The 27,043-nt window shown below is 40.6% G+C and overlaps 3 protein-coding genes and 1 non-coding gene across 4 annotated transcripts; 3 read left to right on the forward strand and 1 right to left on the reverse strand.

Annotated features, from left to right (window-relative positions):
* The first annotated feature begins 4,182 nt into the window (after nt 1-4,182).
* zmynd19 (zinc finger, MYND-type containing 19) lies at nt 4,183-8,193 on the forward strand. The gene is made up of 6 exons (XM_040000672.1): nt 4,183-4,471; nt 5,509-5,568; nt 5,657-5,763; nt 6,427-6,567; nt 6,721-6,901; nt 6,991-8,193. Exons 1-6 carry the CDS (start codon nt 4,421-4,423, stop codon nt 7,132-7,134), a joined length of 684 nt encoding a protein of 227 aa, XP_039856606.1. The 5' UTR covers nt 4,183-4,420; the 3' UTR covers nt 7,135-8,193.
* A 3,501-nt stretch (nt 8,194-11,694) lies between these two features.
* Nucleotides 11,695-11,767, reverse strand: trnak-uuu. Its single transcript has one exon. It is a non-coding gene; the product is annotated as a tRNA-Lys (tRNA).
* Nucleotides 11,768-13,687: 1,920 nt separating this feature from the next.
* On the forward strand, nt 13,688-16,736 carry tmem141 (transmembrane protein 141). The gene is made up of 5 exons (XM_040000821.1): nt 13,688-13,854; nt 14,025-14,091; nt 15,955-16,038; nt 16,163-16,273; nt 16,476-16,736. The coding sequence occupies exons 1-5, from the start codon at nt 13,801-13,803 to the stop codon at nt 16,535-16,537; spliced, it is 378 nt and encodes a 125-aa protein (XP_039856755.1). The 5' UTR covers nt 13,688-13,800; the 3' UTR covers nt 16,538-16,736.
* A 2,053-nt stretch (nt 16,737-18,789) lies between these two features.
* On the forward strand, nt 18,790-21,872 carry LOC120714369 (zinc finger MYM-type protein 1-like). Its single transcript, XM_040000551.1, has 2 exons — nt 18,790-18,841; nt 19,116-21,872. The coding sequence occupies exon 2, from the start codon at nt 19,524-19,526 to the stop codon at nt 21,078-21,080; it is 1,557 nt and encodes a 518-aa protein (XP_039856485.1). The 5' UTR covers nt 18,790-18,841; nt 19,116-19,523; the 3' UTR covers nt 21,081-21,872.
* Nucleotides 21,873-27,043: the final 5,171 nt, after the last annotated feature.

Consider the following 27,043-nt stretch of genomic DNA (forward strand, 5'->3'; position numbering starts at 1 on the left):
TGATGTTGGCTGGAGCCACAGCTGTAAACCTGCTGGTCATGATATCGGTTTGTTTATGTGATGAGAGGGAAACATGAAGATGAAACCAGGAGATGTCCTTACTGAATCATCAGAGCTGTGATGGAGAAACAGGTTTACCTTTTAGTTAACAAGAATGAGTTGAAGGGAAGTTATGAACTGTTTCTGAGAGACAAATAACACCAGGATCCTTTTTTAGGTAGCTGACAGCTGGTAACTGTGCAGGGGCGGGTCTAGCAAAGTGTTGCCAGGGGTCCATGTAGGGCAGTAAAAGGGAAAGGGGGGCACAAAGAAATACTTTCTTATTCTCATTTAAAATGTCTCACTTTAAAAAAAAATAATTATCTGAGTCTTGCAACAAACAATTGATAGATTGATACTAGAGCTGGGCGATAGAACGATAACGATATGTATCGCGATATAACTTTTACTCGATAGAGAAATTAAACTATCGCGATAGACTTCGCCGCTCTTGTCCTCTTAAAAAAAAAAAAAAAAAAAAAAAAGGTCAGCCAATCCAAATTAAGTAGCGCAGAGCCGAACCAATCACAGCCGCAGCGTCACGTCGCGTGACTTGTTACGTACAGCACAAGTGCCAAGCCGCACGTGTGTTTGTTTGGGAAGCAGCCAGCGGGTAATGGAGCCAGCACGTAATGGAGGAAATGAGTGTGCCGACTAGAAAAATCAACCGAGCGTGACCGAAGAGAAAACAGATGATGGTTCCAATGCCGGAGAGATTGTCGAACGGAAGAGCCAGAGAAGTTCCGTAGTGTGAAGGTATTTCGGCTATTTCAAGTCTGACAAAAAACAGAGTAGTGTGCACTGTAAATTGTGCCGAAAGCAAGTCTGGAAATACAATAAACTGGTGCATGCGTCACACTGTGCGCCACGTTATTGTTTCGGTGAAATGAATTTCTACAATACTGTTACTGTTAATTCTACTCTCTGCAGTGTTTAAATGCTTACATATACACACAGTTACTGTCCGTCCACACATACGACTCGGTTCTGCTTCTATGCCCCAGCTTTGTTTACTTTTTCCCACCGAGGCTTCTAGACTTCTGATTGGCCAACATTTCTGCACTGTTAGGAATCTAGTGCCACCTGCTGCTTTGGCATGTTCATAGCAGCGTTTTCCTTCATTTCTGCCTTTATGTGTGGACGGGATTATTTTTTAAAACGAAAACGGAAAATCTCTGTTTTCAAAAATACCCGTGTACGTGTGGACGTAGCCTCAGTCTCTGACTGGAAGCGCTAATTCGTCATTCGGCTTTTGTCAGACTAAAGTAACTGTTAAAACTGTTTGAAAAGCTAAGCTATACAACAAGGAGAGATTGAGAATTTCCTTTTAGTTCTCAGTTTATTTGATATTGACAAAAGTTAGTCAGTTTTGTCTGTTCTTCTGTAAAACAAACTAAGATTTATTTTTAGAATTAATATTTTGTTTCTAAGTGGAATTGACAATTTAGTAGTCTGTTTCGTTTGTTCCATTTTGAAACTTAAACGCTTTAGCGGCTGCCTTTTGTGTAGTTTGCAATATTTGCCTTTATTTATCTGAAAAAGTCTCATGTTCCTTAAGTACATCTACCCTGTTGAACTTACTATGGGAAATAAATATTTAAATCAAAACAAGCTGCTGATTATTTCACATTTTACTTGTGAGCAACGGCACATTTAAATCTTACAAATATAGTTATTTGGCTTATATCGTGATATATATCGTTATCGCCTGAAATGAAATAAACATATCGTGATATGAAAAAATCTCATATCGCCCAGCTCTAATTGATACATATATACCATCAGAACAGTGTACATCACTGTCACAACAGTGTTTATTTTCATTCAAAGGCTTTATGATTTTTCCTATAATGGTGGGCTGGTCTCTAGTCAAAATGCCCGGGATGATTTTTCTGTCCCAGTCCAGCCCTGTATGCAGCTCATCTCGTCTGGTGTTACCTACATCTTCCTATTCAGAAGGCAGAATTTCCGAGTTCTGAGTACAATCGAAAGCACCACGACTGCAGTTTTTGTGTTGGATGTAAAAAGCAGGCTAGGATAGAATCAGGTGTGGGATTTCTCTCGTGGAAATGTGAACATTATTTTTTCCTTTCTATTGGTAGGTGGCACAGTGCACTTGTGGCAAGTAAGCAAGCTAGAAGACTGGCAATCTTGCTGGGTATCCAGTTACGGAAGCAACACACTAACAAGAGAATTCTGAGTAAAACCAAAGTTACTTTCCCTAGTAACTAGTTACTCTGAAAGTAACGAGTAACGTGAAGTAACTGAGTTACTTTTGATAGAAGTAACTAGTAATGTAACTAAGTTACTAATTTAAGGTAACTTACCCAACACTGCTCATGACTGAATGATGCTGTGAAGAATTACAGCTTACTGTAGCGTGATTCAACACACATAACAAAAGACTGAAATGAAGCAGTATTTGGAAGTAAAAACTGAGCTGAAATAACTGAAGCAACAAAATGAAAACGATCACTCATATGGGAACAGTGCATTTATTTTACACCATATCACAACTGGTGACAAACACAGAATCCAGTATAAGGTGCTGAAAAGCCAAAATGTAATGGGGTTGTGTAGCAAGAAATGCTACACAATGTAGGAAGAAATGCCTTCTATTAACTATGAGCAAATGTTATGCAATCAGTGAATTAAGTGATTGTAAAAAGAAACCGATCTTTCAAAATACACAAAGAACTATATCAGATTCAGTGCGTCTGTGTAGGTTCTCAGTCGTCCAGGTCATGGTAGGTCTGGCTAGGTCAGCTATATTCCACACATGTAAAGAAAGCTCTTGAAACATGTGCTTATCTCAACTGGGCCTTCATTAAATCATCAAAAATGCACAGAAGAGAAGGGCAGACGCCAACTAGGGACAAACAGAAAGACAGCTGGACAGCAATATTGTTTACCCTTGTGTAGCAGGTTTGTCAGAGAAACTTGGAAGAATTTTCTCCAAACTCCCAAACACAAGGTAAACAACATAGTGTATGCTGGGCAGTGCAGTGAGGCGTGTTCATACCTCAGTATTAGAGAAACCAAACTGCAAAAAACCCCACAAACACAAGGGCCCAAGACTCATCTCTAAGCCTGCACTTAAAGGACAATGGGCAGTCTTTTGAGGATGCAAATGTTGACATTTTGGACCGAGATGACAGATTGTTCGAGAGAAGAGTGAAGAGACCCATCTACATCCCCTGTAAACGACCATCGTTGACCCCATTACCAGAACATAGTCTTGAGATCCCTTCCCAGGCTCTTAAACCCCCTTCCACACTCAGCCTTGACTCAGGTGACTTCAGTAGCTCACATGGTGGGTTGAGCCAAGATCCCACAGTGATTTCACCCATAACCCCAGGTGACAGTGAAGATTTCACCCTTTTTTCACACCTTGATGATGTGATTACTCACATGATCAATAATTGGTTAATGACCACATCCATGGGACACAACACTCACTAAGGTTTAAATAACCGGGACTCTCCACCTTTTGTTAGTAAAACAAATTAATCAATGAATGATGAAACGTCTTCACAAACCTAAAGAACTGCAATTACCTTTTTAAGCTCTCCATATCAGGTTTTTCAATTTGTTTTTTGCTCCTTAGATGCTAAAGTAATAGTAAACTATCATCTGAACACTGGCCAATTTTCTCATTTTATTATGTTTTTGTTCTTGCATTGAGCTATAAACTGAATACACTGTGTACTTTATCCTTGATCCTGAACAGTAAGTGGCCCAGCTTTCTACTGACTCTTTTTTTTTTTGTCCTTTTCTCTTTATTATATTTATCTCTATTTTTCCAGTCTTATGATGTTCTTTTATCCATGTGTACCAGTTTCTCTTATTCCACTGGGCTCAGTGTTTACCTTATGAATCATTGTTAGCCTCCTCTATAGGCTTACGCAATGCACATTCAATGCCTGTCGCCAAATTTAGCAGCAAACGGCGCATCATGACGTCAAAGCCCTCTGCAATAATCCCACCCAGCCATCAAACATTTCGCGCGAAAATGGCTGGAAGTGGTCACGAGAGTGTGATGACGTTATAACTGAAAATAGGCGGTCTTTTGAAACTGCCGCTTCCTATTTGGCAGCGTGAGGTGACGTGTTGTATTAAAAAGCCTTAACGCCACGCTTGATTGGACGCTGCGGTTAGAGGTTCCTCCCGCCCCTCCCAGCAGCGGCAGCTCGTTCGGCTTTCCTGCGCCAGCGGCGGTGTGTCACCGAGGCTGGGCTGCTGCCGGAGAGATCCGGACTCAGAGAATATACCCAACCATTTAACGCAACCTGGCAAACGGGGCTGAGAGGCGGGTTTTGAACCTGAATACAGTTTAGGCTGGACCCTGCGCTTCTTCTTGTCGCCTCCGCCCGTCCTCCTGATGTCGGATTTCAAGCTCGGGATCGTACGGCTCGGCCGTGTGGCCGGGAAGGTGAGCTGGATCCCAGGGCTGCCATGTGCGGCCGGGGGAGGGCCCGCGGGGAAGAGAAAAGTCACCAGAAAAAATATAGTTAGCGATGCTCAATCAGCTCTAGCCAACAGAGTTGATTATTATGAAGCAGTCGCAAATGCGGGAGTAGTTCGGCTTTACCGATTTAAAGGCGTTTGAGCGGATTAGAAAAGCCGGCCGTGCCGAGCCAGACTGGTTTCTCAAACTCCGCCGCTAACGCTAATTAGCATGTAGCGCGTTACGCTAGCCGCTGGCTAACATTTAACGACCAAACAGCGCCAGAAACGTAAACACGTGCTCAGTTTTTGTCACAGCCGCTGTCGGTGGAGTGGAAACCCCTCGGCGGTCGTGTCATACCCAAACACTCGGCGGTGCAGTTAGCAGAGCCACGCTAGCCATGTTACTAGGATTACCCTCAAGTGTCGGCTAATGAGGAAGCCATTGCCATCAACTGATTCTTTTGTGCAGTGTGACAAAGCACCGGCAGGACGACACTGCCCAACATCTGTGCCTGTGTCGGCTTTGGCTTTAATCGTACTAATTAACGCTTGAAGCAGAAACTGTGGCGAGCGGTGGGTCAGAAAGCGCTCCCAGCTGCTAACGCTGAAGTCACGGGACACACTGGGAATAAACCGTATTTGAACCGTGAGCAGCCGGTTGCCCACCTGCTGAGTGGCAGGGCTCTGGTCACTCAGCTGTAAACATGATGTCACTCGTGGAAACGCCACACACGTGCAATCATAGAAAGAAGAAAGTGTCACACAGGTTTCATCTGCTTCATGTTGTGTTGCTGGAGAAGAGCTCAGGTGTCTGTGAGACAGCTGGGACTGCTTCAGAAACGTGTTGCTGTTGTGGTCAGTGTAAAAAGTTTGGAAGGTTGAAACTTGTCCTAGTAGTGCCCCTGTTTATGACTCTGCTAGTGCTAATTCACAAACAATAAAGCTCCCCTGAGAGTGGGGATGCTGTTGTTGCAGTTGTAGGTTTAAACATGAAAATGACCCTGAATTTTCTTATTTCAGACAAAGTACACGCTGATCGATGAGCAGGACATACCACTGGTGGAGAACTATGCCTTTGAGGTAAATGTGTTTGATTTTTCACTACTGCTCTGATATCCAGATACAGTTGAGGAGAAAAAAATATAGAGCAGTGTTTTTCTGTTTCCAGGCACGCATGGAAGTAGATGCAGATGGCAATGGAGCTAAGATCTTTGCTTATGCTTTTGACGTCGGCAAAGGCCGCTGGGCAGGAAGGCCGCTGCACGAGCTGCTCTGGTAAGTCTGTTTAAACTGTGTCAAGGTGTTGTTGTTGTTTTTTTTTTTTTTCTGTGACTCCATACCGTCGTCGTTTACACACTGCTTTAACAAGCGACAGGTCTCAGGTTTGCAAGCTCGTGGACTTGCATCTGGCATTTAAAAATGGACAACCTGCCAAATCAAACATGTGGAGCTGCCTGCTGGAAATGGCTTCTTCTGTGGTTTATCCTCTGCTGGAAAATCTACGAGCATGCTTCTTGTGAAAGCGCCCTCCATTGTAAGGCTCATCTTAGTTTAATCAGTGTTAAAGTTGTCAGATAAGATAAGTGGGTGCTCATGAGAATTGCTTCAGCTTAACAAAAGTAGGGGAAGGGCTAAAATGGCAAAAAGAATTCTCTCGGCGCAGCGTCACAGGTGTCACTTAAACCATCAACTGTTTAGCGAGCTAGCTTTTCAGTTTTATCACTAGTCGTGAGCAATAGAGGTTGTGTAGTAAACTAGTGCATGCTCAAGCTCTGTTGTGGACTTGGCTTTCAATGATGCTTCATATTGGATAAGAAGTGTTCTGAGCTAGCATCAGCTCCTTACTGAGGAGTCCTTGGAATAAACACTCTTCTTATCCAAGGTCAGATTTTTGTCCTGCTGGTTGCAGACTGGCTAACTTTTAATGTCTTTACCCAGGGAGAAGCACAGAGGAGGCATCGCCCCTAGTTTTCAAGTTATCCACATCAACTCTGTGACGGTGGACAACCGACTAGACAACCTTCGACTGGTTCCAGTAGGCTGGAGCCCTAAACCAGAGGAGATTTCCAGCAAGCAGAGGTAAAACATTGCTTATAGGTACATGTGAAAATGCTAGAAAGGACACACCGGGCAGATGTTGAGGGGAAATGAGTCTTAAATCCTTTTGTGATTTATTCCAGGGTTATCCAAACAAGTAATGCATGCCAAACATTTCTCATGTTATCTGTACAGAGAGCAGTCCCTCTACTGGCTGGCTATCCAGCAGGTACCAGCCGACCCTGTGGAAGAGCAATATCTGGAGCTGAGTCGCACACGTTACTACAACGCAAATGGGGAGCTGGTGGAGGAAGAGGAGTGTTCTTGCACCTACTACGAGTGTCACTACCCTCCTTGTTCGCTCATTGAGAGGAGGGTATGTATTCCAACTCGTGTAGCAAAGCATTCCCATTCGAAAGCTCCGTGCTCTCAGAGCCAAAGATGATCTTCCTTGTCTTTCCACAGCTGCGGGAGTTCAACATATGCGGCCGCTGCCAGGTGGCGCGCTACTGCGGGTCCCAGTGCCAGCAGAGGGACTGGCCGGCCCACAAGAAACAGTGTCGCGAGCGTAAGCGGGCGCTGGCCCTGGAGTCTGAGCCCGAGCGGTGATCCGTCTTCATCCTTGCTTGGAAGGGGAGGAGGAGGATGATCATCGGGGAGGGAAATGGGTTACACTTGGGAGGGGGAGCGGGGATTAAGTGCGACGTGGGGTGGGGGGCTTCCTGAGAAGAGACAATGTTGATTGGTTGAGTGAAGGAGTTCAGGACTGAGAAGACGAGGGCACGGAGAGTAACGCAAAAAGACATCTGCCACTTCCCAGGACTGGTAATTCTCCATAGCTTGCTTTTCATGTGGATGACAGGGATGGGATTTTTTTTTTTGTTTGTTTTTTCTTTTTTGGGGGGGGGGGGGGTCTTTGTTTTCTCTCGAGGGAGAACCTCGGGCACTACCTGCTGCTACGGTTTTGTATGTTAGGAGGAGAAAGTCATCTTGTTGATGAACTGAACAAGCTTCTCTGGACCACAGTCGGAATACAGACCGCCGTCATCCCGTTGGGTGTCACTTCGTCTGTCCAAACAGGGGACATGGGGGCTGCAGCATCTGTCATTCAGCTGGTACAATGGGACATGGACCTTTTCACTGTATCGCTCCCTTTTCTGACCTCTCTCGTGCACACGGCTGCTGCGCTCACAGTCATCGACACTTTAGCTGCCATCGCCGCCGCCGCCTCCCTGTCTGTATTCCCCACACAGCAAACCACGACACAAATTATCAGAGATTTCACCGAGTCACACTACCAGTATTGAGTGAGTGTGTGTGTGTGTGTGTGTGTGTGAGTGTGAGCGCCTGTGCTGCCAACATGTACAAAAAAGGACTTTGAGGTGGTCATCATTGCTAATGAGTCGAGGTTAACGGACATCTTTGCTCTACTTAAAGGGGGCCATATTACTTAATTTAAAATGTCCTATTTAATTATAAATTGGTGGTCTGACAGTAAGATCATTGTTCTGTAATAAAGTAGCTGCCAAATAAAGGCGTCACTTTTTTATTTTTTATATATATAATTTTAATGGTTAAAGACTTCAGTTTCAGTGCTGGAAGTAGGTGGTGTGTGTGTGTGTGTGTGTGTGTGTGGTGTTTTATTATTATTATTTTTTTTATTTTTTTGAAAAGAATTTCCAGTTAACATTTAAAAAAGAGAAGTAGTTTCTATGGAAGCTTGTTTCTGCAAGTGTAAAAAAAAAAAAAAAATAAATAAATAAATTAAATACATTTGGGGGGCAAACAAACAAAACTAAAAAAACATTTTTAAATTTATTGCATTTATGTTGAAATTTTGACTTATGAACTCAGTCTTCTGAGAAAGTAACTGGCTTTTTTTTTTTTTTTTTTTTTTTTTTTTTGCTTTGTTTTTCTACTTTGGCAGAAACCAGCTTCAGTACGACCAGTGTTGTTCATTCTCTTACACACAATTTGTCCCAGTAAAAGTGAGCACTGATGGCGTAATATAAAAGCAATTATTATTTGATGTTCAATAGCTCAACCTGTAAGAATGATCTTTACCAAAGTCTTCTCTGACCTTCCGTAGCTTACCACTCCCTGTCAGCTGGTATAAATCCCTCTTGGGCTCAGTGTGCTGGGTTTTTTGGGGGGGAGGGGGTTGTTTCTTCCGAACAGACACCTGCCTTTTCAAACTGTATTTTTTACATCTCCAGGGTTACGCTGTATGTGTGCATTGATTGGCGAGGAGGAGCTAGTGCTCAGTTTCTCGCATGTGTGTTTGTAAGGGTTTTTTTTTTTTTTTTTTTTTTTGAAGAAAATCTATGGAGCTATATTTATTTTTAAAAAAATTGATTGTGAACCTTTCTTTTGTCCTGGTGATATTTGAAGGCATAAGTCATCGTTATAAAAAGTGCTCATTGTGGGACCTTTTTTTGTTGTATATCTGTCAGGTGATGAGGTTGGATGGGCTGAAACATTTCATCACTGTTACTTGATTTCTTTATTTTACTTTCCTGATTCTAGATGGATGATTGAATGATTGAGTTCTGGCTGTTGCCTTCCCAGTGTTTTTTTTTTTTTTTTTTTTTTTTTTTTTTTTTTTTTTGGTAAATCCCATGAGAACACTGCACACAGTCATGTCACAAAAAAAAACAATCTTCCACGTGAGAGACGTCTTGGAGTGTAAAACTTGAATCCTCCCACGGCCCTCTTTTTGTGACTTTTATTTTGGAAAGTGGTTTGATGAACTGAACCATTTCCTGCTCTGGAGCTTTTATGTTTGTTTGTTTTTTTAAAGACACGGTGGTCCTTGTCGACTTTATCCACAAATCACCTGCCTTCCTTGTGTTACCTACAATGCACACCTGCTTAATGTGTCCTCTTGTTTCTTAGGTGAGAATTCCCAACACTTAATAAGCATGTGTACATGTGATTTATTTGTTTTCCTTGTGTGCGCGCGTGTGTGAATGTGAAAGTTTTTGAACACTGCACTAAAATTTGGCTCCCGTGTTGGCATACCTGTCGTAGATGAGGTGAAGGGTGTGGATTTGGACAGAGTGTACAGATTGTGTCTAAAATAAATTTTTATTATTATTTTTTTTGGGTAAAAATATACGCATTAATCACCTAGAAATAAAGAGCTACAATATGTGAATGGAAGTACAACTGGGATAACCGACAGTTGCTTTTCCAATGTTAAATGATAATAAATAAAAATGAACCTCATTTGGTGGAGTTTGGTTTGATGTGCATACAGGGGCCACATACAGTGAGAGCAGGGAGCAGGTAGAGGTATGCACTGCAGAGATCAGTGATAAAAGTGAGACAAGGTGAATGAGAGGGAAGGTGGACAGGTTTAAATACCTGGGGTTGACCATCCAACGCAATGGACAGGGCGCAAGAAGGGAGTGCAGGCAGGGTGGAGTGGTTGGAGATGAGTGTCAGAGGGTTATTTGTGAAAGGGAAGGTTTAGAGGACCATAATGAGACCTGCTGTGATAACAAACAGGAGGCTGCGGTGCAGATGCTCAGTCTTTCTCTGGGAGTTAGCAGGATTACAAATGAGTACATCAGATGGACAGCTCAGCTCGAGTGGGTTTGGACATGGTTTTGGTGCAGAGGAGGGATAGTGTTTTAAGGCGGGAGGAAAAGAAGAAGATCACAGAGGTGATGGAGGCAGATGATCCGCTGTGGTGACTCCTGAACGGAGCAGTTGAAAAAAGAAGTCTGCTAATCAAAGTGTCTTTTGATTATCTGAACTCTTGGTATCACAAAGAAATGCCTCCAAGTACTAGAATAATTCATTAATTGAGTGGAGGGGGTTCATCTGTGTAACTTGGTCATGCTTCGATCAAAAAATACTACAATCACCAGTTCTCACCTGAGTTATACTTACAAATGTGCTGTCTTTCTGCTGCCTCAAAACCATACATCGTTGCAGGTGTGAGCATCATAGTCCACAGAGACTCCTGCCTGACCTCATCTGTCAACCTGTCCATCACCATCGCAAACGAAAATGAACTCAAAGTCAATATGTGATGTAATCCAACTCCCCATCTTAAACCTGTGTCAATCCTACTGCACTCCTCACCACAGTCTCACCACCCTCACTCCAGACTTCCTCATACAGTACCACAGTTCCTCTCTTGGCACCAGCCATACTGCTGCTCATCACTTCTCTTCATAACTGAGCTTTAACAACTCTTTCACAACTCTTTTAGATATTACAGCGCTGCACATCAGCCTGCTTCTTGACCATCAACTTCTCATTTCTTCAGGCATGGTGTTAAACAATCTGGTCTTAAAGGCAACTGCTCTCTCTCCACTCTTCATAGCTGCCCTCACTTCCTCTGCACTTTACGATTCTCTAACTTTCCTCACTCAGCATACCCGGGACATCTTTCCCTTTTCTGAATTCACTTACGATTGAGATGAATAGTCACACAAATAGGGTGGCATTGGCAGCATTTGACAAATCAGAAAGGGAGGAGGGAGGTCCACGGATCATATGACTTTTCTTCCACAGAAAATCATCACTGTGAGTGCCACCTACTCCAGAGATGTCATCAAAGGGTAATAAAAAATCTCTAAAGAGCATAAAAATATACCAGCAAAATCCAACACTGCTGTAAATGCAAATTCTTCAGCTTAAATACAGTTAATGATTTTGTCACTGAGTGAGCTCCCAGTGCTGTTGATTATTTCTAAGGTGACAGCAGCACATTAGATCTCTGATACTTTAAACTGGATCCATTTAAACATTAAAGCATGCTGTCCCACAGCTCGATAGAGAAGACGTGGACATCGCTGCAGTTTGTCGCAGATCAAAGTGCGATGAATGTGATTGGTTGAACGGGTTTCCTTTGTGTGTTTCCAGGAGTGTAAAACAAACTAATCAGCCGGTTAGAATGAAGCAGAACAACATTTATAATATTTTTTTTATGTCATTACGAACATTCCCGCGACAAAGAAACATTACACGACATTTATAAAAAAATAAATAAAAATAAAATAAAAAGTACCAAAGAGTCAGGGCTAACCTGCAGTTACTTGGACAAACCAAAATCAGGTACGGGAGAGTCCGCTCGCTACTACTTCTTTCTCTATCTTTACCTCAACTTCCAGCACTTGTTTTCTCAGCTCCATTCTCTTCCATGTCAAAATTTCTCGCCCGAACAGGGACTTGAACCCTGGACCCTCAGATTAAAAGTCTGATGCTCTACCGACTGAGCTATCCGGGCTCTGACGTTCGTAGCTAAAATGTAGATTTTACCAGTATGTAGTGTGTTTAGCTATTTTTTTCATGTCCGCTGTTTATGTTTTCATTCAGTCCAAAAGACCTCCTGAGGTAAAATATCCTTTTCATTATTATTATTATTATTGTTTTAATTTAGACCAAACTCTTCACAAATAAGCATGTCCTGTAAATAACCCACTAAAATTAATACTAAAAATACAAAAAACAGTTTAAAGTTTAGCCCTGTTATACAATTGCTTATGTTCTGTCATGCATATGATGTCTTAAAAGATGCATATAAAATGTAGCCAAGTTTGCAATAATGACTGACGTCATTAGTGCTGCCTGAGAGGGGCAGCCAATCAGGAGCAAGTTGCTTTAAATGGAGGGAAAGAGATTATTTTGAACTGTGAATCAGCAAAGCTAGTCCACTTTAAGTAAAAATAAATACACTTAAGAGTATCAAACACAAAATTTGACTAAAAACATACCAGGTGTATTATTTTACCCCAACTGTCTGAGGCAGAGCTATTACTATTTTATCACTCTGTTTCAAGGCAACAGACCCGGGTCTTAAATAGAGCCACTGGATAAATCAAAGGGAAAGGAAGAAAATAAGTAATCAGATCAGTATTTATTTTCAGTTACATTTGACATTTTATTGTGAAAATTTGCTTTATTAGTTATAGGAATGAAAATAGAGAAGCTGAGAAGATTAAAGGGGAAGTCGCTCTTTAATGGAGCTGCTGTCTTCCATCACGTTGCTTTGGCACTGACTGAACCTATTAAGCCTATTAGCTCACTTTTAATCTCAATATTTATGCTCTTATTGTGAAAGTATGATGAATAATAAATGAAACATTATATGCGTCATCACAGTCACCACCTTGAGAGCTAATGCTTTCTTACAGTCTATGCTTCATGTATCTCCAGCGGCCCTTTGCCCTTTGTTTTCTCTCCTCTGTAACAAGCAACAGATGTTCGGATGCTCTGCTGTGGCCTCCCGGTAACTCTACCCTTGGTGTTGTTTCTTGGGTCTCAGCAGTTGGATTCTTTCCATCTGCCTGTTCTTTTTCTTCTAGGACAGAAACTGCTCTCAGGTCTTTAAATCTTTTAGGCCACTGTGGTGTCAGAGTTCAACAGACCGGTCACAGACATCAGCAGAGAGTCTGGGCACTTGCAGATTATTGAGATTTGATCTATCTGACATTTTTGTAGTGCTAATAAGAAGAATTTTTTATTTCTGAGTATAGATTAGAGACCATTTTGGTGAAGTAGTTCAACAGTGAAGCCCAGTGGTACCCGACAAAGGAGATAAATACAATCCTGAATGAAAAGTTTGATAGTTCAAGTCTGCATTTGTGCTGAAAGCGTCCCACATGTGGTGGTTTAGGTGCCCTTTGTTATGTGTCTGCTAGGCAAAGAAGTTTGGGTAGCACTGGCTAAACCATCTTTTTTAAACGTCGAGATAACATCCGAAACACCCAGAGGTCAGGTTCTGCACATGCACACAACAAAGAGGAGAAAACCTTATTCTTATGGAAATGAGGAAAGTGTATTTCCATAAGAATACATTTTTTTGCTTTGTGTGTGTGTGTTCCTTGTCTACTGCACGGCTTAATGCTGGTATTGTCTGTTGCTCTAAATTGTGGACCTTTACCACTGCAGAACATAAATCTCCCCATCATGTGTAAGTACAGCACTTAAATTTCTTCAGTCTGGGGGAAAATCTTAAATGGACCCTCTCTAATATATAAGTACTCCTTTCAGAATGAGTGTTTGTTGTCCCTCATATTATATATATTTTTTTTCTTGAGTTACTACCTTGAGTTAGCAAGGGTGCAGTACCACTCTCCCTCCATTAGATGTCGCCACAGTTTTGGACAGACTGCTCTATTTTTCCTTCTTCGATGTTTGTTGTTCTCAAACACGGAACTTTCATAATAGTACATCTACAGCAAGCTGTGGACTAAGAAGTTAGGGAATGAGTTAAAGTGGTTATTTCTTATATATAAAAAAGTTATCTCCAGCTTCAACATGGTTAATCTGGGGCTCACCAAAGTGGACGACGCGTTGGTGGCCAAACATCCGGTGGGTTTTGTGTTTGTTTTTATGCGTTTTTATTACCTGTGCACTCTGGAGGACACTGTCCCTCTGCACACTTGGAATAAACCAGCAGCTGCTCACATTGACACCTTTTCCATAGATACAACAGAAATGTGTAACACAGGTGAGAGCTGTTTTTATTTGTTGTCTCTCAGGGTTTGGAGAGCTACGCCGCCTGTCAGTCTCATGCTTTCATGAAGGGGTCTGGGACCTTTGTGCTGGGTAATACTTTTATTTATTTATTAAAAGTCACACACTTAAAATAAGAAATATTTCAGTCCATGTTACAATCTTTGACTTTCTCCTATTTGTACATTCTTAATGCTTTCATGCTTTCATCCAAATCCTTGTTGGCTGTGTTACTCTAACTTTGACCCAGTCAGTGCTGCTGTTTTTATGTGTAATTCTGAACCTCAGTTGTTATAATTTTTTTTCTGCATTGTGTTGAGATTTTTAATGAAAATCGAGACACTGAAGTAAGGTCAACGTGAATGTAGGCAAACAATACAGATGTCAGGATTTGCAGACAGAATATACCACAAGAGGGAGCTGTATTCTGTAAATGTTTGTGGTATCACCCACAATGATCACACTGATCTCAGCATAGGGAGATAATGATTGTATTATTAAAGTTAAAATAACTATTGTTGTTATTATATCTATTTATGTTTTTGATGTTGCTCTTTAGCATCCTGGACTGTGTTTGTTTTTATGCCAGCTGTTCATAATGTAAATGTTTTTAATGAAGAAATGATAACAGAAATGCACTGAAGGATACCCAAACATAGCTCTGACAATATACTCACCGATCACTTTGTAATGTACATTGATTTAACTGTTTCTTATTGCAAATATCTAATCAGCCAATCACATGGCAGCAACTCAGTGCATTTAGGCATGTAGACATGGTCAGGACAACCTGCTGGAGTTCAAACTGAGCATCAGTGTGGGGAAGAAAGGTGGAGCTGCTGTCCTAGTAAAAAAAAATTGTAATAACCATCTCTATGATTGATAGAGGATAGTGTGAAAAAGACAAAATATCCCGTGATCAGCACTTTTCTGGTTGAAAATACCTTGTTGATGTCAGAGGTTGGAGGAGAATGGCCAGCATGCTTTGAGTTGATAGGAAGTCTAGAGTAACTCACTGCTTCAGTAACTGACCATGTCCGTTCCTCTGTGACCACAGTGTAACCATCTTCTAATGGCTGTCACAAAGGTCAGATCATCTTGAACTGGTTTCAAGGACATAGGACAAAGAAATAAGCCATTTTTGAAGGCCTTGTACTAATAAAGTGTCCAGTGAGAGGATTTATGCCTTTTTTGTCCAAGGGAAACTAGTACACCTACCACCCTCCAAACAAAAGCTTGACTGTTTGGCATTTTCAGTTTTATTCAGAGCCAACAAGAGACATGGTGAAAGAAAGTGTGGGAATGACAGTGAATGTCCAGTCAGCTGGGAATCAAATCCAGTGCCCACTGCTGATGGCATTTACCCGTCTGTGTCCTACCCACTCAGCTGTCAGGTCATCTGTCATTTTAGGTTTAACCTAGAAATTAGTTTAATTGAAAAAAACAAAACAAAAAAACCAACCAGCAGCAATAAGAAAATCTGCACAGTTACAAGTGTAAATGTTTCTCCCTGGTTTTAGATGTGACAGTGAGTGCTCGATCTGATATCCTCGTGTTGGTGTTGTTCCCAGATCATCATGAAAATGTTGTTCCAGGATCAACATTGCAAGTGACCAATCAGAATGTTGTGACGTCATACTTTTGCAACTTCGGGAAAAACCGGCGTAAAACAAAAAACTGTACTTAAGCTGCCAGAAACCGCCTCTGTCCACCGATCAACGGACCCTGACCCTAACCGTAACCCTTTAATAAACCGTAAGCAGAATTGATATTGTCCTTGCAACATTGGAATTTCATAAATGCACGAATGGCTTGGCGCGCAAAAGAATAACGTCACAACAATGTGATTGGTCACTTGCAATGTTGAACCTGGAACAACATTTTCATGATGGTCTGGGAACAACACCAACACGAGGATATCAGATCATCCGACAGTGAGTTGTGTTGTTGGTGCAGGTGTTGCAGGTTTTTTTGCTATTCAGAAGGCCCTACAGAGGAAGCTTCCTTATCCCCTTCAGTGGAACCTGCTCATTTCAATAGGTGAGGAGTAAAATATTTGGATTGCGCTATTAAAAATACATAAAGAAATGTATTTAGCTCTCAAATGTAGATCTTACATCAGTGCTGTCACTGAAACCTCTGTCTCTCCCCTGTGTGCTCTCAGTGGCATCATCAGTGGGCAGTTACGCAGTGACTCGCTGGGAAACGCAGAAATGCTCAGACCTCTGGTTGCTCCTAGAAACAGGCAAAGTCCCAGACGGGTCACCACCTCCAGGTGAGCACAGTGCAGAACTGTATGAAATGTGAATTTAATGTTGTGTTAACTGTTGTCTTGGATATAAGATTGAAGAGTCAACCTATTGAGGTATATAGATTTATGATCAGAAAAGTTATCGGTGCGTATCATTTCATCACTTATGATTCACCAAATGAAGACCGTATGCTTCATCTCTACCTTTCTCTTTACTGTCTTTCAGTACCCCAACAAGAGGAACCAACAGCACCACAGAAGACAAAATATGGTGACGTGATGGAATGAAGAAGTTTCAAACAAATTTTATTATCTACAATATAAAGATTGTAGATAAACTACAATATAAAGATTATAAATATGTAAAGAGAAAGAGCTCAGTGGTGCTCTGCACATTTTGCATGGCCCACATGATTGTGTATTATATTTATTCTGGTTGTGGAGCTCTTAAATTTCATAACAGTATCAATGTGTGGATTAAAAAAAACCAAACCCTGGGTTTTCCTGACTCAGAGGTCAGGAATTAGTTGTGGGTTTTTAGTAGGAATTAGATGTAATGCTTGTAATCCGGTGTTGTTGTTATTAACAGGGTTCGTACGGGTGCTTGAAACCTTGAAAATGCTTGAATTTTAATGTTGTCTTTTCAAGGTTTGAAAAGTGCTTGAATTTCAGATGTGGTGCTTAAAAGTGCTTGAAAGTGTAACTGTATTTCATTCACCACAAATAACTATCTGATTGAATAGTTTTCTTATCAGATAGAGAAATAAAATGAGTCGCAAAATTTCGCCGTCTGGGCTGCCTTGTGTCTGTTTCAACGTGTGACCCCGCCCCTCCGTCGGACAGTCGGGGATGAGTGCGCTAACATACCTGTAGGTTACTGTTTTAATCAGTGTTTGATGGAACAATCAGAATCAGAATCGTGTTTATTGGCCAAGTATATGTGCAGACACATACAGGGAATGGCGCAAACAAATGGCGGAGTTTGCGCTCTCCAGTCGCATGATAGGTGAGTCCTAGTAAATAATATTCCAGTGCGTGTACGTTACACACGCAATTTTTTTTTTTTTTTAAATTATGATTATTATTTTGCCAGCTATCAAACTCGCTGGAGAAATGATTGAAATGCACTGAGTGTGACGCAGTATGGCAGCGCTATTATGGAATATGCTGTGAACTTAGCTAACATTACTTAGCAGCAGGGGCGGAGCGTGGGGGTGGCTTACTGGGCTTAAGCCCGGGTTGTTTTGTCAGAAGCCCGGGGTCTTTTGGAGTGTAATTTTTTCATAGTTAGATGCCTGGCTGACAACTGTATAAAACAAAAAGTACACACAATATTCGAAGCACATAGTGCACACTGTGGGAATTTACGACTGTGCGTGAATCCCCCCTGATATTGGTATGATCCGAGCTCAGGCACTAAGCGACTGAGCGAGAGGGCGGGGCAGCTGCTGACTGTGAGTGCGCTGTTGGAGAAACGGAGCCAGCCATACTAAGGAGAGCCTAAGTTTGACCAGGTACCAAAACAAATCATTCGTACCGTACAAATACTGTAAATATGACGGTGAATCACGAAAGACTGATATCAAACTGATCACTTGACCCATATTACGTTACTTGCTCTTCAAGTGAATCAACAAATGGCGAAATGAAAAGCCGAACAAATGCTATTTTTTTTTTTTTTTTTAGAGAGTCTTGCTTACGTGTGTTTATTTCATATTTTCAGTTCTTACCCTCCCCGACTAAATCGGTTTCAGTTATGTACTGAAACATAAGAATGGACATTAGAGGCTTCTTTCAAAGAAAAAACTCAGGTAAATGTTATTTTATATATTATGCTTTGTATGTTGTTCAGTATATTTCTATGCAAAACAAGAGGGATTTCAGTACACAGCAGGATATTCACATTTGTAACCAGATATTTACATACACTTTATGGAGAAAACAAAACATTTTTACTGTACAACATCAATTTAGAGTAAACTTTTGTTTTAGATAAATATTGAAATATATTCTGAATTAGTTAAATGTCAGAATAAAGAGAGAGAGATCGGTCTATTTTTATCACTTTGATCAAATTTAGGAGTATATATACACTAAGTTTGTTAATTAATAAGAAAACTCCAGACGATTCCATTCTGAGCTGAAGAAGCTTCTGATAGGTTAGTAGAGTCCATGTGAGTAAATTGGTGGCACAGCTGTGGATGCATATAAGGCAAAACACAGAGCCTGTTTCTTTGACATGGGAAAATCAAGAGATGTCAACCAAAACACCAGGAAAAGAATTGTGGAGCTCCATAAGTGTGGCTCAATTTTGAATACAATTTGGTGCCATTTTCAATTAAGAAATACAGATAGTTTCTCTCTTTATTCTTAAATTTAACAAATATAAATTAAACATTTAGCCTAATTTGAGGTTTTACCTTAAATAAGTGTTTGTGTTTTTATCTGAAGAGCATGTAAATATCTGGTTTCAACTGTATATTTGATGATGTTGGTGTTTGGTTTGATTGTCAGCACAAAGAGGGAGAGAGAGGGTGAGAGAGGGAGATGGAGAGGAGAATGAGGACAGAAGAGAAATGGAACAAGAACCAGGTGAGACAGACATGTTAGTCAAATGGTTGTTTGCCAAAACATCAGAACACATATCTCGTACCTAGTGTATCTTTTTAGGTTTGTTATTTTTCAAATTCTATATTAAGTTATGCAAACTTATTTGCACAACAAGGCTAATTAGTTATATAAACTTTTCTGAATCTAAATAGAGTACTTTGGTAGAATTAAAAATAATATGGCACAAACTTGTGACTCACAAAGACAAATACAGAGGGATCATTAATTAGTAATGATTCTCTTTCTGATCATTCAGAGAGGTCAGGGGAAATCAGGAAAGCAAGAGAAAACCAAAACACAACAGCATCACAGCAGGAAGCAGCAGATGGATCGTTAAGGACAGCTGAAGGAGGTTTACTGGAAGGAGCAGCAGGAGATGATTTAGGAACTCTAGAAAGTGGTCCAAGATAAAAATGTCCTCCCACAATATCCGCTGAGCCAGTTTGGAGGCCAGCAGAGGGCGTTTAATAAGAGTTGGTTTGAACAGTTTACATGGCTGGAGTATTCTGTTGTGAGGAACTTGGCTTTCTGTTTTTCATGTTGCATTTTTGGGAAGCAGAATACTTTAAAAAAAGATGGCCTCAGTCATTCAGGGTTCTGCAATTGGAAGAGGGCTTTAAATGCCTTTAGGGAGCACGAAAAGAGTTCCAGCCATTCGTTTTCTATGATCTGCTGGCACAGCTTTAAGACCACAAAAAAGCAAGGTGACGTTGTTGAGCAACTTAGATCAGCAAGCGCAGCAGAGATTTCAGAGAGACGACAATATCTCCACAGGATTTTAGCTGTAACAAGTTTCCTTGGAAAACAAGGAATACCATTCCGTGGCCACGATGAGCAGGAATCCACCAGTCATAATCAAGGGAACTTCCTTGAGTGCATGAAGCTGCTGAAAACATTTGATCCATTTTTGAAAAATTACAGTCCTGTCTCACATTCTACCTATCTGTCTCATTTTTCACAAAATGAGATGATAACCAGTATTTCACATGAAATAACTGGAAATATAGTTAAAGAGATGAAGGAAGCTAAGATGTACTCTGTTATGGCTGATGAGGCTAGAGATGGGCACACGGAACAGCTTGCAGTGTGTGTACGTTTTGTGTCATGTAAAGGCCATGTCAAAGAATGTTTTCTTGGTCTACGGAAACTAGAAAGGTTTGATGCACAGTGCATTACAGACACTATTGAGGAGCTGTTGCAGTATCACACGCTCGGTGACTTACTTTGTGTTGCTCAATCCTATGATGGGGCATCTGTTATGAGTGGTGCTGTGGGTGGTGTGCAGTCCTGTTTCAGACAGAGACACCGTGAAGCAGTATATGTGCACTGCTATGCACATGAGCTCAACCTTGTCCTTTGCCATACATGCAAGGCTATTCCAGCTGCTTCTGACTTCTTTGGACTTTTGGAAAATGTCTACACATTTTTTAACACCTCCCTGGTAAACCACACAAAGTTTAAGGAACTGCAAAAGGACCTTGGACTGTTTGCATCTGAGCTTGTTCAGCTCTCTAACACAAGATGGGCCTGCCAAGTAAATTCCATCAAAGCCCTTCTCAACAACATTTCTGCAGTTTTAGCAACTCTCGAAGGCACAAACACTCCTATTGCTAAAGGGATCTTGTCCAAGCTGTCAAAACCCAAGACTGTGTACATGTTAATCATGTTCTCACAGCTGCTTGGCATCACTGAAGGCCTGCACCGCTACCTGCAGGGAGAAAGGCTAGACATGGGCAAAGCTGTGGAGTACAGGATGTCGGTAGTTGATACACTAAGTAAACTGCGCACAGAGGCTGCTGCTGAGGAAATATTTGAGAAGGCCATGGACATTTGTGGAAGCTACAACATCCAGATTCCTCAGGGGGCACGACACAAACAGAAAAGACTTGAAGGATTTGTACTTGAGTCCAGCTGTGGTGCAACACCAAATCTCACAAGCTCAGCAGAGTTTAGGTACGAGAAATTCTTTCCTTGTTTGGACCGAATGTTGCAGGAGCTAGCAGACAAATTTTCTGGGGCAGGACAGAAAATAATGGAGGGCATTCTGGCATGCAATCCATCCTCCCCAACATTCCTTTCTGAAGATGCCTTAAAACCCATTGCGGCACACTACCATGTGACGATAAAGCCTGAAGAACTTGTTGTGGCAAAAAACTTCATGAAAAGAAAAATGGAAAAAAGAGGACATTTGCGACATCACAACTGCCTTCCACTTGCTTGACAAGGACATGTTCCCAACTCTGAAGGTCATCTTTAGAATTGCACTAACCATTCCTGTCAGTAGCTGCAGCTGTGAGCGCTCTTTTAGTCCCTTGCGTCGTCTCCACATGTGGCTAAGGAGAACCATGGGACAAGAGAGGCTGAATGATTTGGCCATATTATCTATTGAAAAGGAGTACTTGGATAATGTTGACCCTGAAAATGTCATTGATAGGTTTGCAAAACTCAAGCCTCGAAGATACAATCTCATGTTACCACAATAAAGAGGTGTTGTCAGTGTAGTGCAGATCTGTGATGATTTTCAGTGCTACTGTCATCTAGTTTTGATTTTGGTTCTTTGTTGGTTAAGTCCTACAGTAGTCCTGATGTTGAACTGTTATTCTACTGTTTTCATTCCGGATCAGTTCTGGGTGTGGTTGAAATGGGGTTTAGTCCCCGTATCTTGAAACAGCCCTAATTTCGTTCTGCCTTGCTGTTTAGGTAAAAAACTGTTTTTAAGATACATATGTGATATTTTTTTCTCATATTAAGTTTTTTTTTTTTTTTTTTAAGCTTACAACACAGCCTAATAAATCTTCAACTTCACAGCAGGTTTTTTTTGTCATTTCCAACCCCCCCCCCCCCCCCCCCCCCCCCGCGCGTATTACCCTTTAGGGCTAAGCCCCGGGTGTATACAATGTCTGGCTCCGTCTCTGCTTAGCAGTAATATGAGTTCATTTACTCAAGTGAAAGCTTTAAACATTAGCCCGAGAGCGCTAGCAAACACGCTTTGATTGTGAGTGAAAAAAGAAAATCAATCAAAAAATGATATGGCAACATGTGGTATCTGGTTGTTTGGGAAGAGGGGGAAGTTTTAGGAGTGAGCGAAAGAGAGAGAGTTTTGATACGTGAGAGATTTGTGACGTTTACGGTGTTTGGAGTCTCAAGTTAGTGTGTTGTCTTGTGTAGTTAGTGTGTGGTGTAGTCGTTGTTTTGTTTTGTGTGTCAGTTCTACTAGTGAACATCACAGTTGCTGCCTTAAAGCCACCAAAGGCAGATTGCAGTGTAAACGCTGAGTGACACACCTGCTGTCAGACCTGCAGGATTTATCCCTGTGCTGTTCTCATCTGTGTTATAGTGGACAAAAACAATTTTTTGGAGTTGCATAAATAATTTAAGTGCCTTCTTCTTTGATGCAGAACACCTGATTGTTCTGTAAATAGTTTGAAATGGTTGTATAAAAAAACGCCTGAGCCTTGGCTGCATTTTTAGGTAAATAGTACCATATAACTTTGTTGTTTGCAAAACTTGTGCATATTTTTTAAAAATGTACAATTTTTATTTGCATTTCAAGTTATGAAAATGATTCATTAAACATGCTTGTGGTTTTTACAGTCAGAAATATCACTTTCTACTCATGTTTTAAGCACAATATTTACATATTTACAGTATATCAAAATGAGTAAATAACAGATTGGCAAGATAAACAGTTTTTAAAGGTGAAATATAGAGGCCAAATCAAAAGTAGTCAGAAACGGCCAGTTATACCCTGGACCCCAGAGGGTTAAAGGCTAAAAGCAAAGTTGTCACCAAGTACTGTTTATATTTGTGTGTATTGCTGCAGCTTTTTTGAATATTAATTTGGTGCCTTTGGGTGAAATAATGGTAATATGAGTGATCCATATGGTCACAAAGAATAGCCACTTGTTTCTGTGCTACCAAAGTTTCATTCAAAATGTGTTTATGGTCGGCACCGACACATTAAACTACTTAAACATTATAAATGTCTTCAAGCTCACACTGAGGCCTGTGGGGCACTATCAGCCACTGAGAAAGTACACACATTTATATGTGTATTTGTATATGAATATTTCATACTTTAAGGCTGCCTGTTTATTTAAGTGAGATGAACAAAATACATTGGAATTGTACATAATAATATGACAGATGATAAATTAAATAGATTTTAAGTAGATGCCTGTGCATTCTTAAAGTCTTATATGTTGAATTGAACTATGTGATCTGTTCAAAGCCTCCCAGTCAGTGCTGTTGTCCATGCCTGTCTGACTGTACATGATGGTATTAGCACAAACACTTTGAAGGTGACGTTTAGGACTTCAGCAATAAAACAGTTTTATTGGGAATTAACTTAAAAAACAAACAAACATCTGTCTCCTATTTTCTGTCACACAGGAAAGAAGCATCAATATCTGATGAGAAGACTTATTTCTTTCTTTTTGGGTTTTTTTTTTCAACAGGAGAAGAATATCCCTAACAAGTTGATTTGTTCACATCTTAATTTTTAAGTGAAATGTGCATTTTGAGTTTATACACTATGTATATAAGGCGACCGTCCTTTTGCAGTATTTTTTTGTGGTGTGTTTTTCTGTCTCAACAAAAGGGGAACAAAGGTGTTTAAGTTCACCTAGGATGATTTGTTTTAATTTTCACATGGTCTTACAGAGGTGATGCGAATTGAAACATTCCCAATTTTGTGGGAGGGCGTCCTGGAAAAAAGCTTGAAAATGGACCTTGAAAGTGCTTAAGAAGTACTTGAATTTCACCCTGAAAAAGGTGTATGAACCCTGTATTAATATTTGGATGTGTTGGGTTGTCGTGCAACAGAATTAACAGTGCACTTCCAAAACCAGCTTCTACTTGTTACTGTAAAGCTAATGGTGTAGAGCTGCTTATTGGACTCTCTGGTGGGCCAAACCAGTAAATGACAAGCAAGTTACTAACCTTTTATTTAAACATGTGCCTGAACTACACAGAGTAAATCATGTGGGGACAGTTCTTCCTTTTAAATCCTTGCTTTCTCAGAGTAGCAGCATATTAATCCTGACAATTAGCTTTCAGCCCCTGGACGTCTAATGGTTCAGGTGTGCTGTAATAGAGTCTTTAGGTTACCTTTTTTGTCTGCATTACGACAGACTGAGAAGAATTCAGTGTTTTTCCTTTGGAAGTTTTTGCTGTAACTCTATTCTGCTAATAACCTTGTAATATTTTCTTCAATAATATGTAAAAATTACAAAGTATTCTGTTTTTCATTATTTAAACTATACGGCCACTATTTAAAATATACAGTACCAGAACCAAACATTTATTTCATACATTGCATTCATTCCACACGTCCACGCATCAGATTGAGGAAGAAAGGAGACTTAAGTGACTTTAAATGTGGCGTGGTTGTTGGTGCCAGAAGCGTCTGAGTGTTTCAGAAACTGCTGGGATTTCCCCACTCAGCCATCTCTAAGGTTCACAGAGAATGGTCTGAAAATGAGAAAATGGCTTATTGATACCAGAGGTCAGAGGAAAATGACCAGGCTTCTTTAAGCTATTGTAGATGGACAACAGCAGCAGAAGACTGCTGTTGGCTATTAGGCTACTTTCATGCAAAAAGAAGACTTGCATTGTCATGCCAGATGCAAAACAAAATCTAATGTATATATGAATAGACTCGAGCTATTTATATAACAACCAACTAAATACTGCAAATCCTGCATTACTGAGACTGCATTATTTTAAGATTACAAGGATACCTCGAAACTGGGGACCATAAATATTCACAAAGATAGAATTCTATCAATATGGGATTGTTTAGTGGACGCAAACATGAGCAGTCTGACTGTTTTCTCCAGACTTATTTGCACAATAAGGCATTAGTAGTATAAATTCTGAACCATGCAGTGCAACCCATTGAAACAATAGAGTCTTTCAAGCATACTTTTAATACCTTAAGTGAATGAAAAATCCAAAGTTCAAGCCTTCGAAATATAGAGAATTATTCTGAGAGCTGGAAACACAAACTCAAACCAGAGATGTGGAAAGCACGTTTGAGAGAGACAGCGGATATGGGAGATTCTCATAGTAAATGAAAATCTGAATAATGAACCATTTTGGCTTTGGTATAATATTCCTTTTATTTTTCCTGCTGCTCAGCTTGAGTCAACCCCCACTCTTTTAATTCCTCTCGCTCTCTTCCTCCCACAATATTTCAGATTTGATTTAACACCTCCAGCATTTGAAGGTTTTGAAGTCTCTTTGTGTCTTTCCAAAAAAAAAAAAAAATCATGCATCATGTACTGAATAAGCCCTCAAATCCTTTGTCACATGCACACCGATACTGCTGAAGGGGAAGACTTTGAGAATCAGAGCAAACAGGAGATAATGAGAGGAGAGAGAGTGTTACATGAGAGGACTGACTGGCCAGTGAAGCAGAGGATCAGTACATGACCACAAAACCCCCCCCAAAACCTTAAACAGCATTATGGACTGGCCTTTCGGGGCACCCTCAGCAAAACCTGGCATGATTAACAATGCCCAGTGTTTGTTGGTTCAAGTCTGTCTGTGTGTCTGGCACGTGCATGAGAACATGAGAGGGAGAGATGGGGGAGAGCAGGCGTGAGCGCTCAGTTGTCTGACCCTGTGAGCGATTACGCTGAGCTGTAGCTGGACAGTGCATCCGTCTCTCCTATTTCTTTCACTCTCTTTCAATGGTTACATAAAAATTGAGCCAGGGATGCAAAAAAATCCTAAAAACGATCTTGGCCCCACAGTGGAAAAATCAAAACCTCTTTAATTTTTTGGCTCTTCTCTGTGGCCTGCAGTGGTGATCAATCCACAGAAATCGATGTGTTAAGAAGAAGAACTGGTGTGTGATTGACGTGCACTGGAGGGGCAGGGGGTGGTATTGATTATGTGTCCTGACTGTGCATTTGGTACACGAGGCAAGGAAAGCGTGCAATTTAAAATCTGGACCAACAGGAAAAATAACTGTAAAGTAAGCATTAGGTGGTAATTACAACACATTCTTTAGGACACGGCATGTTTCAGGTAAATCACCGGTTCGCCCTGTGTTGATGACAATGGTAAGGAAAGTTCAAGCCTGGGCAGGTCAGAGATAAACATACATCTGTGCACACAGTTTTTCCATGTTACTCACTGCTAAAGTGGGAAGAAAAGTGTCAGAAAAGATGATGTGTTTCGACTCTGTGTAAACATTGGATATAAAGACTGAGTCAACTCGCTGAAAGAAAACCTTGTCATAATGCATGTTACATAATATTTAAGCTGATGTATGATGAAGGAAGTTGTAAAGATGCATAGCACACCCTGTAACCTGATTTAAAGGTCACCCTTTAAATCAGGTTACTATCAATTCCTATTTACATACTGACAGAATCTCCCCTGTTAAAGGTGTATAACAATAATCTTTTATCTGATGAGAATGGTTCTTGTGCCACTTTAGTGTTGATGGACCTCAATCAACCATAACATTCTTTTAAAACATTTGGTGCTTGTGGTCAGTCAACAGGGTCATGTTCTACGTGGGTTTTCCTCATATTTGAAAAATATAGACGTTTTCTGTTCATGTGGGAAACCCTTATCCCCAGCTTCCGTTAACTTTGGTATCCCTCAAGGATCCGTTTTAGGTCCTCTTTTTTTCATGATATGTGTTACCTCCTTGGCTTAATCTTTCAAAAACACAAGACTGACAATCACTGTCATGCAGATGACATACATTTTTATCTATCTGCCACACCTAAACAGTGACCACTCCATTAGGAACATATTTGACTGTTTGGGTGGTTTGAAATCCTGAATGGCAAAAAAAAAAAATCCTTCAGCTAATGAACTGAAAAACTGAAGTTTTTCTATTCAGCTTGGATTGTTTTTTATCCAGATGTGGACAAACTGTAGTGAAAAATGTTTTTTTTTTTTTTTTTAAATGTAGATTTCCTTGACTTTTAAATTAAATCTGGAAATTTTGTTATGGGAAGCTTTTACCAAATGAGAACCATGACTAAATTAAAACCTGCTTTGACACCAAAAGATTTTGAAACAGTTATCCACACCTTTATTACCTTTTGAGTGTATTACTGGAACTCCCTATAGGATTGCCCAATTCCACTCTCTCGCTCTGGTTTGCAGATAATTCAGAATATGGCTGTTTGTCAAGAACACAAAGGATCGTCTCACATA

The sequence above is a fragment of the Simochromis diagramma genome, unplaced genomic scaffold, assembly GCF_900408965.1.
Source record: "Simochromis diagramma unplaced genomic scaffold, fSimDia1.1 OVJJ01000596.1, whole genome shotgun sequence".
In the NCBI taxonomy this organism is placed as follows: Eukaryota; Metazoa; Chordata; class Actinopteri; order Cichliformes; family Cichlidae; genus Simochromis; species Simochromis diagramma.

Coding starts and splice junctions, on each gene's coding strand:
- tmem141 (XM_040000821.1), top strand. CDS start 13,801: ATGGTTAATCTGGGGCTCACCAAAGTGGACGACGCGTTGGTGGCCAAA. Junction 14,092..15,954: donor GTCTGGGACCTTTGTGCTGG/GTAATACTTTTA, acceptor TTGTTGGTGCAG/GTGTTGCAGGTTTTTTTGCT. Junction 16,274..16,475: donor AGACGGGTCACCACCTCCAG/GTGAGCACAGTG, acceptor ACTGTCTTTCAG/TACCCCAACAAGAGGAACCA.
- LOC120714369 (XM_040000551.1), top strand. CDS start 19,524: ATGATCTGCTGGCACAGCTTTAAGACCACAAAAAAGCAAGGTGACGTT.
- zmynd19 (XM_040000672.1), top strand. CDS start 4,421: ATGTCGGATTTCAAGCTCGGGATCGTACGGCTCGGCCGTGTGGCCGGG. Junction 5,764..6,426: donor CCGCTGCACGAGCTGCTCTG/GTAAGTCTGTTT, acceptor GTCTTTACCCAG/GGAGAAGCACAGAGGAGGCA. Junction 6,902..6,990: donor GTTCGCTCATTGAGAGGAGG/GTATGTATTCCA, acceptor GTCTTTCCACAG/CTGCGGGAGTTCAACATATG.